General features: G+C 40.8%; 2 protein-coding genes across 2 annotated transcripts in view; one reads left to right on the top strand and one right to left on the bottom strand.

Annotated features, from left to right (window-relative positions):
- Positions 1 to 12,329, top strand: part of PSMA1 (proteasome 20S subunit alpha 1) — a 395,619-nt gene that overhangs the window by 333,864 nt on the left and 49,426 nt on the right. The window lies entirely within an intron of this gene.
- The window catches only part of PDE3B (phosphodiesterase 3B), a 66,193-nt gene that overhangs the window by 30,798 nt on the left and 23,066 nt on the right, over positions 1 to 12,329 (bottom strand). The window contains exons 2-3 of the mRNA XM_081840373.1: positions 6,286 to 6,336; positions 1,806 to 2,054 (exon numbers count right to left, since the gene is read on the bottom strand). Of these exons, the coding sequence (XP_081696499.1) occupies positions 1,806 to 2,054; positions 6,286 to 6,336 (300 nt within the window). The remainder of the gene's footprint in view (positions 1 to 1,805; positions 2,055 to 6,285; positions 6,337 to 12,329) is intronic.

Here is a 12,329-nt window from a genome sequence, read left to right as displayed (position 1 = left end):
CAGGGAGGCCTATGTGGAGTCTTGAACTTGACAGGGAATGCCTGTTGCTTTAACATTTCTGATAATGGTGAGGCAATCCGTGTGTTGGCCACAAAGATGGAGAATATAGCACATGTCCCAGTACAAACATGGGAAGGATGGGATATGGGATGGCTCACCAATTGGTTACCTAATGTCACAGGACTCAAAGGGATACTATTGTCTTGCTTGTTTTTCTTGACAGTAGTAGTATTGGTTTTATGTATGATGCCATGTATCATTTCATGTTTTAGAAGTACAATTAGCAAGATGGTTTCAAATGAAACTCTACCTCATATCATGGCCCTATACAGAGCTTTACCTCAGGAATATGATGAAGGTCAAGCTATCAAGGACACTTGGGATGAAGGTCCTTGAGCTTGAAAGGGGGGAATGAGGCATCTAATCATAAGCCTGCATTTTTATCAAAGCTTCTATATATTTCAATCAAGGCTTGTATTAAAAAATGAGCTTAAAAAAAAGGATTTTCAAATGTTTCATGCCAGGCAAAAGACCAGCTGCCTAAAAGAACCTTGGCAAGATGTTTTTCCTCCTAACACAAGAAGGGCCCCATTGATTTATAGCAGAAAAACAATTCTCAAAGTCATAAAAAAGGGAGAATTACATATGCTGCCCCAAGGCTGAGAAAACACCATTAGGAATGGGGAAGATAATACCAATGTGCCTCCCAGTAAAATGAGCCAGATCTTCTTTCTAAGGTTCAAAGGCCAGGAGCAAAAGGGAAAAACATTTAGCTGACAGAAAAAGAGAACATTTTTGAAGAGGCTTCTTTTAAAAGCTGTGTTTTATTGAGTTCTTTCCTTTTTACTTTGAAAAGCTTTATTCTTTTAAGAGGCTACCTATGATAAATGTATGAAATATATTAGCTTAAATATATTGGCTTAAATGTAATTATGCAAAGGATTTAAGGAATGCTAGATTCTTATTTCATATGGTTGTAAGAGTTGTATTTATCCTGAAATTAAGTCAGCCACCAGCCCCCCACCCTGCCAGACAGAAGACGCCATCTAAGCAGTCTTGATATATAGTTGTCAGGCATTTTGTTTAGAAACATTAAATGAAGGAAATCTTTCAATGTTGATGTGAAACTCAAGATCCTTGACATCTGTTGAACATAAAATGTAAGATTAAACCATTTGTTTTAGAAGGCAATAGGGCAAGAAGGGCAAGAGGTGAGCTGGTAATTAAGATTCCATGTAAGATATATTATTACTTATTTGTCATTTATATATAGCTCTTTGTCTCCCATATAAGGGCAAGGAAGTGGGTGTATCTTTTGTGGGTGTATCTTTTGTGATTGGCTCTAGCAAACAGCCAATAGGAATTTCAACCAGGCTGATTGGACAGAGGCAGCCACAGGAGGAGCAAAGGGGGCTGGATTAAGGGAATATAAGTGCTGGCCAGAATGGCAGGAGGCAGGCCAGAGCTTGGTAACCATGTACCACTGTGCCTCTTTATTTGTCTGACAAATAAATTACTATTTTAATTTCTCTATTGCTGCGTTGAATATTTCATTCCAGCTAAGTGTTAACCACAAGCAGGGTGCTACATTGGTAGTGAAGCCTCTGACACTGCTTGGCTGAGCTGGAAGAATACATAATATTGTTCAGTGTCTCAATAAATTAATTTTTTTGTAACCTAGCATCTAAAAGGAATAGAAATTTGTCAGTTTGGATAGAATTAACTATAATTCACACTAGAAGAATAGGAAAATTACCATATGGGGGAAATTGCACTTAGAGGTATTCTGATATATATATATTGACCTTATGCAGTTTACGGTCCCCTCTTTCAGATGAGTCTTCCATTTCTGGGCAGGGATAAAAGCCCGGAAAGGGGGTAAACATGTTAGCCTTTGGCCTGCATGAGCCTGCAAAAGCGCTTATCAAGCTATTGATGTTTCGGAGGGAAGAAATCACATGTGGAGGAAGGACTGGATCATTCAGAAGGTCAGTCATCATGTTGCGAGTCTCATTTAGTACAGAAAAATCAACTCCGGTTCCACTGCAAGCATTCTAGAACAGAGAATCATGCTGTTAGCTATCAACAACAAAAGGCTTTTGTTATTGTAAGGTCAATTTATCAAAATATTAAAAGAAATTGAGATGTGGATTTCAGTAAGATGCACATTAAACTGAATAATAATGCTCATCTAAGTATTCTGTAATATTAAATTAATTAATACAGACCATTTGATGTAAGGTCATTTATTTACAATTTAGCAGAAAAATAATTTCAAATTGTACCATTTATTCCTTTCTCCACACATAGATTGAAGAAAGGGCGAATAACCTGCAGTTTCCATGCAATACATGCAGGCTTATTACTTAAAAGCGTTATCAAATCTCCTGCTGTTCTTTGTTGAAATAATACCAGACTCTGAGCCTTCTTTCCTTGGGGGCTCCCCAGCTGGTTCTTCCCACCATTCCTCTGAGTCCAACCAGTCTGTGATAAGGGGGTACTACCTCTAGCACTGAACTGTCTGTGCAGTTCTACTTGGAGTCTCTCTTTCGCCTTTTCAAACTGAGTCTTTATGTCTAGGAGGAAAAAAAGAGCCCAAGCCTGTTGCTTCCATAGTGTCTGTCTGGTGCAAAATTGCAAAACTGCATTACAGAGGGAGAGTGAAAGAGAGAGAGAAAGAATAGGAGCAGGCAAGCCAAGCACAACTACCTCTACAAAGTCCATCAAGCCTAGAGTACAGCTTTCAGAAGTGCAGAATACAGAAGTGTTTCCTTCCTATTTCTGAAAAAGAAAGGGGTAGAAGAGAGGCAGCCCGACCGCGTAGCCTTTCAAAAAGAGCCATTTTAAAGCCGGGCTCTATGCAGAAGGCAGAGTACATAGCGGTTTCACTTTCTGGAGGGGAAGGCTCAACCTTTCTAAATGCTATGACTGAGTTGGTTAGACTCAGGGACAGAATACAGGAAGGAAACAGCTAGTATAGTAAACACAAAGTGGCTAGCTTGATTTGCATTCTTTCTCATCTCTTCTTCAACCTAATCCACACCACAGGTGGCTAGAATAAAGTCAGAAAAACACACTCAAATCCAGCCAGCCTTCAAGACAGCAGAGCAGAGATCATCTCCTTTCCAGAATAAAGAGAGGAAAGCCACAAATAACTATGGTAGCCAAAAGAGGTAGGGCTCCTCTTTTGTGTAAAAGAGGGAATTGGGGTGCATCAGGTGTTAGGAGAGAGGTAGTACCTCTGGTGGGGGACACATTATTCCTTCTGGGATAGTTTGTCCACCTTTGGTCTCCACTCTGCACTCAGCTCTCACCCGTGGCTCCTAAAACCTGCCAGAATGCAAAAGCAGCCACACCCTGGGAAATGGCTTTGAATGGCAGCTAAACCAGGTGAGAGGAGATGATGGTTCTCAAACCCTCGGTGAGATAGGGGCTTCCCCTACATGCAAAGACATGCTCCGGCAGATTGAGTGGACAAGACCAATAGTGGGTCCAATGGTCAAAAAGGCAGTTTCTGCATGTGCTGTAGAGGAAGAGAGGGGCAGATGAGACCCGTCAACCTGGGAAGAAAACCCATTTAGGAACAGGAAAACTCTGATCCTAAACCTCTGCTGCCTTGTGGGACATCTTTGGAAGAAATGGCTAAGGAGTAAACCCTGTCCAAATTCAGAGTCCCTAAGACGGCTGGGTGGCACATTGTACACCCCATTCCAGCAATTCCTGCAGCCAAACTATTTCTTTTTTTCTTTTTTTCTTTTTTGAGATTTTCAGTTAAACAGAAAACAAACCAAAACAAACAGTCAAAAACTAAAACAAACACTCTTAACAATCATTCTTTGGTACCATCATCTCATTTACATTGTGTTGGATCACGCCTTGACTTCCTTCCTATCCCGTTGCGGTTTTCTTGGTATACTTCTACTCTTACAGTTACTGTTCCAATTATGTACACGTCACAAGATTTATGTTAAGCCTACTGTAGTTTTTAAATTTCTACAATTACTTTCAATATATGTCACAAATTTACTCCATTCTTCAATAAACTTTGTACCTTCTATTTCTAATTTCTTGCTTTCCTTTCCTTTGGACCACATCAACAAGGCCTTTTCGTCTGAGCAGCCCAGGACCTCCATACACACTGCCCAGGCTTGTGCCCAAGGGAGGTCACTTTGGTGCTGCTAACTCAGAGGTTTTACTTCACCCCCAGAGGCGCACTCCACTGTCTCTTGAGACAGATGGTTGCAAGAAGAGCACAAAGAGGGAATTTCAACATTTGTTCTGGGTTGTCCTTCCTCCTATTCCAGGGAGGGAGGAAGAATCAGCCCCATGCTCTAATCTGGGGGGGGGGGTGAAATTATTTTAAGTAAAGTTCTACTCTGAAGGATGTATATTGGGATCCTCTCTCTCCCTTCTAAGAAGGCGAGTGCTCACAAAAATGAGTTGTCTGGCTGGTTGCCCAGAGGGAATTTTCATTCACCCCAGGCTCCCAGATGAATGGTTATTTGCTAGCCTGGTCTAAGGCTCTCCAACTCTCTATATTCCTTTTGTTGTTCATTATGTTCTCCTGGATGGAGAAGATGCAGATAGGACTCAATATTCCCTTTTTCTAATGTACGATTATGCCCATTGTAGGCCTGCCTATGTGCATCCCTACATGATCCTGAAACTACAAACTAATGATTGCCTTGACGTTTGCTTCTGGGGAAAACTAAAGATACAGACTGATTTTTCTTTTAAATCTTAGTACAGTACTAGTTCTGCCTCTTTAAACATTTTAAACATTACATAATTATTATGGTGAAAGAGCTGGCCTACGTTCATCACCTTAATGCCCTGCCTTATGAGTGTGGGATGACAGTTCTTAATTCAACTGTTCTTCAGGTCTCTGATCAGGATCAAAGGTTGCAACCAAACCCTGGAATTAGGGACTAATTAACAAGTGAGTTTATCTTATTCTGGGCCTATAGTCTATAAATATTCACTCCCATCTTTGTGTTCGAAGCGGGCGAAAAGTAAAACGACACACCAGATATGTGCATGGATCTCTCAACACACACACACACACGGGGTTGGAGACAATTTATTGGATCAGAGATGTGGTCCTGGGTGAGGGGAGTGTAATAACTTCTATAACATAACATATTTTATTCCTAGTACATTAATTCCTTATGAGTTAAATGTAATATCTCTATTGGACAGATGAAAAGCCCACCTGCATCAAATGTTGTGAGAGGCAAGAGAGCATTACCATCTCACACCAGACACTGAATGTAAATAGGCTAGGACAAACCCAGACCTGCCCTGGGAAGCCCAGACTTATCTGGCTATATATCATATACGAATAACCATTTCTAAATCAGTTTATGCCATCACATCTATTTCATAGCCAAGTTTCCTACAACATACAGCCAAGTCCTGTGTCAGGGGCCTTTAGTACAATTTGCAGAAGCTCTACTCTACTGCCAAGTTAGAAGAGAGACTTTGATTTCTGAGTCAAAACTACTGGTTTCTTTGGCATGGATCTTATGCACCTCCTTAAAATATAGCTTACCTGCTTATTGCTTGGGCAAGTATATGACAAAAGAACTCTCCTGCTCTTTTTATTTGAATGCAAATCTATGCTGCTTTCATGAAAAGCTGCACCTGCTGAAATCCTGCTCAGCAATTAGAGATGTAGGAACCCTGTTCTCTTTTGCATTTGGTAATCCTAGGGGAGATTATAACTTGAGGCTGGATGCTAGGCCTAGGTGAAAAAGGGAAGGACCAACACATTTTCTGGATTGTCAGAAATGTCTGCACATTCTGGAAGAGAGAGAGACTGTAACGGTCAATGTACTTAGAAGAATAATAACAGAAGAAAGAGATAAGAGAGTTTTATGAGGATGAGTGCCTGGAAGAGTTGACATAAATAAATCACAAAAAATGCTTCTACATGAAATAGCAGAGGTGAGAACAGATAAAATGAGAATGCAGAGCAAATTCAGAGATGCAGTTCAAGCAGCCTTGCCTGAGGAAGTGCAGGAACTATAGCAGTTCAGTTTAGAGGCTCCAGCTACACCTAAGAACCAATGTGAAACTTTTGAAAGTCAGTGTAAAAATCACTGTTTAGAGAATCACCACACCAGTTTCTTGGTTTGGATGGAGCAGTAAATTATGGCTTGCTCAATCCAGGAAGTTATTAATTAATTGGAACACATGAGGGGGGAGAGAGGGGAGGGGAGAGGTATGCTACCCAAAGACTTGATTGTGCAATATCATATACTGGTTATATTTAGATATACTGACCTGATAATGAGGTTTATACCACTGCTTTAAGTCCCAGTCCCAAAGGATCATCTGTAAGACAACAAAACAGGAAGTTATAAACAAACAATAAATATTTTGCAAATAGAACACTTGTTACTATTATTTATTTCAAAATGACTAGATTAACAGTATAGCATCCAGTTGCTGTAGTTACATTCCAATAAGCATACCAAGTGAAAAAGGAACTGTACATAATGCACTTAAATCTGCTTAGCAGTTATTGAAACTTAATTATGTACTAGTAGCAGTATTATTATTCCTCTTCTTGTGAGTTTCCCTATTTAATGTGCCAAGCCAAACTTTCAAGTATTAGAATACAAATTGTAGCTATAATTAAGATACTTCTAACCCATCAAAAGATACAGGCCTCAATTTAGCAAGAGGCAATCACCTTAGGACACTTCCAAGAAGCTGCTGCATGAGGGAGGGAAATCCCCTGCATCCTGCAGCCCTGGGAAGAGAATCCAAGCACTGTGCTCATAAAGTTCCCTCATCTATTTGCCCATACTGAAGGAAACAGTCCAGAATGTCTTCCTCAAACCGGATAAAGGAAAACTACCTAAATCGACCTACACAGCTCCTTTCAAACTTCTGCTGCATGGATTATTTGATTTCATATAATACTTAATTACTTAAAATTCCAAACTATATTAAAAATTACAGTATAAATTGTTGACAAAAATGTCAACATTAGTACACTTGGATTTTTAAAAAATATTTAGTGCTAATAATCACTAGTAAGGTGAAGAGAATATATCTCACTTTAAGATACAAGTCATTCCACTATGATTTAGCCTAGACAAGTTAAGAGACGACTCAAATCCAAATGAAGGAAAACTCTAGTTGAATGTAACTGAACACTGGTGAGGGCTCATCATCATGCCTACCTAGTGGCAGTGAAGGCAGCAAATAAGGCATACTTTGCTGCCTCCAATGCATTCTCATTTGAGTTGTCCAACAGAGCCTTTCCAGGTATTGTGGAACCTTTTATAGTCTGGCCTGAAGGAGATGACAGAACAGATGGTAGCTCCCTGTGAGTTGTTTGCAAAGCTTTTTGAGGATCAAATTGCTTGCATCCACTGGGACCCTGACTCCACTGTTACAGCAGATGAATCTTGAGAGGTGCCCAGAGCACTGTCTAGTCCTGTTATGTTGGATGAGTTTCAATTAGTAAGGCTCAAGGATGTGTTCAGAAATATTCTTTTAACATTTTACAACATTCCACAAGGTGGCACTCAAATCTAAAATCTTAAGAGAAGCATTTTTTAATGCAGAGCAGCAGAGGCAAATTGCAGATTCAATGCACAGTACTGAGTATCATTCACTATTGTAACATTAGTAAAGGACCCCCCTAGACAGTTAAGTCCAGTCAAAGGCGACTATGGGGTTGCGGTGCTCATCTTGCTTTCAGGCCAAGAGAGCCGCCGTTTGTCCACAGACAGCTTTCTGGGTCATGTGGCCAGCATGACTAAACCACTTCTGGCGCAATGGAACACTGTGACGGAAACCAGAGCGCATGGAAACACTGTTTACCTTCCCGCCACAGCAGTACCTATTCAATGACTTGCACTGGTGTGCTTTCGAACTGCTAGGTAGGCAGGAGTTGGGACAGAGCAACAGGAGCTCACCCCATTGTGCTGATTCAAACCACCGACCTTCTGATCGGCAAGTCCAAGAGACTGCCTTTGACTGTATGGAAAGCATTTTATTTTTTTAGGTTATAGATACTGAGCAAGATACAAATAGGTCCAGCAATGTTGCATGCCATTCAGCAAAATTTTTGCTCCTTCTACCTCCTTCATACAAACTAATAATATGGACTCCATGCCATTGAAGATTACACGGGAACAAAGCCCTGAGATATTTTGATGAAGGGTGGTATATAATTCTAATAAATAAAATAAATAAATAAAAGCAAGGTCCCTTGTCACCATTATTGTTTGTTGGAATCCACACCAGAGGCATTAAGATCCAATCCACTTCATGTGGCAGCCCTGCAAAAGTCTTGCAGAAGAACGTTTAAAGAAAAGATGCTGAGGCTGCTGCTGACCTAACTGAGTGAACTGAAATACTAACAGGCGGAGTAAAATGCAAACATGTATAGATTCATGAAATACAGGCTTTAAGCCATCAAGCTGACTTTGGAACCTTTTTCCCTAAGGAGAAAGGGTGGAAAGAAAGTGTGTTATGGAGAGCCAGTTTAACTTAACGTTGACCAGTGATTTTGCCTTCCATTGCTGGAGGATGCTACAACCCATTTGAGGACATCTCTCTGACATCAGTGAACTTCATTATTAAAGGCACTTGGTACAAGTGTGAAGTTGTAGCACTCTAGATGAGTGAAATGTCAGAGATGAGACCTCAGCCCTCTGTAAGGTCTTCCATGTGTGCTAGATTACTTGGGGAAAGGGGAAGGCTAGCAGCAACCACAAATAATGGGGACTCTCCCACAGACAATTTTTTGGGGGGAGGGGACACTGGGAGGCACACCCTGTTTGCACAAATGCAAACACTTGCACAAGGCTTGCACTGACAGAACTTGTTAGTTGAATCCTGCCCTCTTTCCTCAACAGGGTCACAATTTAAGACAATAAAATGGTCTGGGAGATAAAAGGGATAATAACAATTATATTATAAACTTCTTTAAACTAAAATAATAAGCCTAAATGCCTACTTCTTAAGTGCTACGCAAATGAGGCTGAGCTGGGCAGAGAGCAGAGCTCTGTCCCAGGTGTGGTGGTATCTCTGGAGCTCTGCCCAAGAGGTAGATGGATTTCTCACTCTTAGGTCCTGGAATGCCTCTCTCAAGCAGTCAAGGTAAAGGTAAAGGGACCCCTGACGGTTAAGTCCAGTCATGAACGACTCTGGGGTTGTAGCACTCATCTTGCTTTACAGGCCAAGGGAGCCAGAGTTTGTCTGCTCCGCAGACAGTTTTTCTGGGTCATGTGGCCAGCAGGGCTAAGCCGCTTCTGGCGCAACAGAACACCAGCACCAGAGCAGTGCACGAAAACGCTGTTTACCTTCCCGCTGAAGCGGTACCTATTAATCTACTTGCACTTTTTGGCATGCTTTCGAACTGCTAGGTTGGCAGGAGCTGGAACTGAGCAACGGGAGCTCACCCGATCGCGGGGATTCGAACTGCCAACCTTTTGATCGGCAACTCCAGGGCTCAGTTGTTTAGACCACAGCACCACACGTGTACCACCAACTATTTCCCTATTTTGTTCTCCCTGATCTCTTAGCACACCAATTAGTAATCATTTGTTCCTAATTTAATTTGTATTCTCTTCTGAATTTCACTGGTGTAGGATATGTATTCTGAATGTTACAGAGGGTCTTTTAAAAAAAGATATAGTATATACGAGTAGTTATGTATGAGGAGGTATGTGACAGGGAAGAGAGGCAAAAAACATTAGGGCTTGCTGATCAGGAGGTCGGCGGTTTGAATCCCCGCGACAGGGTGAGCTCCCGTTGCTCGGTTCCTGCTCCTGCCAACCTAGCAGTTTGAAAGCACATCAAAAGTGCAAGTAGATAAATAGGTACCGCTCCGGCGGGAAGGTAAACAGGTAAACAGCGTTTCCGTGCGCTGCTCTGGTTCGCCAGAAGCGGCTTAGTCATGTTGGCCACATGATCCGTAAGCTGTATGCCGGCTCCCTTGGCCAATAAAGCGAGATGAGCGCCGCAACCCCAGACTCAGTCACGACTGGACCTAATGGTCAGGGGTCTCTTTACCTTTTATGTATAGTTACTCAAAATGAGGGATGGGGGAAGAATTTGCTTTTTCCACTTTTCACAACAGTACAACCTAATCAGATGCTCCCAAGATTCCTTGAAGATTGGAATGCAACTCCCAGTTGGATGAAACACTTTTCTAGATTTTAACAGAGTTTTGGTGCACACATAAATTTTTATTTTACATAAAATATACGCATAAAATGCCTATTTTTTTATTAATGCACTGAAAGCATATTTTATGTTAACAGTACAATCAAAATGCATACAATACAATTAAGGAACCCTTGAGTATTTACAAGAATGAAATGTGACAGAATTAGGCTGCTCAGTTCATCCCTACTCAAAGGTGACATGTAGTTTAGATGTGTTACCCAATAACTATAATTTCTCAAGGCTGCTGTCTATATACAACTAAATATTTGGAAATGGTTCGGATCTCCCATGAATGGAATCATCATGGTTTGTTGTTGTTGTTTAGTCGTTTAGTCGTGTCCGACTCTTCGTGACCCAATGGACCAGAGCACGCCAGGCACTCCTGTCTTTCACTGCCTCCCACAGTTTGGTCAGACTCATGTTTGTAGCTTTGAGAACACTGTCCAACCATCTTGTCCTCTGTCGTCTCCTTCTCCTTGTGCCCTCCATCTTTCCCAACATCAGGGTCTTTTCCAGGGAGTCTTCTCTTCTCATGAGGTAGCCAAAGTACTGGAGCCTCAGCTTCACAATCTGTCCTTCCAGTGAGCACTCAGGGCTAATTTCCTTAAGAATGGATGCGTTTGATCTTCTTGCAGTCCATGGGACTCTCAAGAGTCTCCTCCAGCACCATAATTCAAAAGCATCAATTCTTCGGTGATCAGCCTTCTTTATGGTCCAGCTCTCACTTCCATACATCACTACTGGATCATCATGGTTACTCAACTGAAATACTCAACTGGAGATTTGATCAGCATTTGCTCCACTGAGATAAATCACATTCTAAATTAGAGTAAAAATGTCATCTAAAATGTGGTATAGCTGACTTAAGTATGTTTGAAAATAGGTACTAAAACCAGAGACATGCAGTTATGGTGAATGTATCTAGTAAAATAACAGATGGATCATATACATTTTTTCACAAATAAGGCAACACCTGCAAGATAAGCATAAGTTTGTAACATTAACAATGTGGAACCTAATAATAACCTGATTGTTATTAGCAGATCAAATAAGCTAGCATTTTAATGTAAAAAGTATGGGCTATGAAAAACACAAATAAAAGTATTTTGCTACATTATTTTTTCCATCTTCAAGACTAGGAATAGTTTGGGTATTTTATTGATTAAAACATGATTTGTACTTGCTAGCAGCATCTGTTTGACACTGGTTAGGCACTAACTCAGTAAATAAATATTTCCATAGCAACTTAGCACAAAATTAACTAAACAAAGATACTAACACCATAGCAACTTGAAATCAGAAATCTTTTTCAACATACTTTTGAGAAGAAGAGAGGCAACAAGAAGATTGTTGTATTGTTACCCATATTTTATGAAGACTTTCTACCTTTTAAGGACACAAAGCTTTTAAGCTACTATGAAATATTTCCTTCTCTAGCTTTTATAACATGCACAGTTGCAAAGGAAAAAGGCAGAGTGTTGGGTCTGACAGTTGTGCTGCCATTTCTGCAAAGCCAATTGGGCAATTCCAGAAACTGGCTAAAATTATTTTAATTGTCTGACCTATTGTAAGTAAGACTGGCTGGTGAACTGGTATTTTATGAACTGGAACACTGCTTCCATTTGTTCTAGAAACAAAAGGCTGGGAATCAATAGCAAAGAAGTAGCATTGTTTTCAGATAAAGTTACCCTGAGATAGAGGAAATAAGCTCAAATGTGTCTATGATGGATTTTAGAAACGGTAATACTTTCATGCATTGTGTAGACAGGGAAATTGGGGGGGGGGACAGTAAGGAAAACCTTTATATTTGCAGAAACGAAGGATCAGCCTTTGTGTTTTTCTCCTTCTCTAGTGGCTTGTTTGCAATCGGAAACTTGCTAAACAGGTGAAAGAGGGTCACTTGAACATCTGCTAACTCCTCCCACATTCCATCTACCAGTCGTAGGCAAGGATGGATGGCTTCCTTCCCTGTGCACATTTTACCGTCTAGCTTGATAAAGAGTTCTGGGAACTCAAAAGCTTACATTCCATTTTGTAACATTTTGGTTGGCCTAATAAAGAAGATATTGCTTCAGTAAGGATTTTGGAATTTCTAACAGAAACGGCTGCCTCCTAGTGCTCAGAAGCAGGAAAGC

The sequence above is a fragment of the Podarcis erhardii genome (assembly GCF_964252035.2).
Source record: "Podarcis erhardii genome assembly, chromosome: 1".
Lineage (NCBI taxonomy): Eukaryota > Metazoa > Chordata > Lepidosauria > Squamata > Lacertidae > Podarcis > Podarcis erhardii.
The sequence above is the reverse complement of the archived record's forward strand: the minus strand, read 5'-3'. Positions and strand labels throughout refer to the sequence as shown.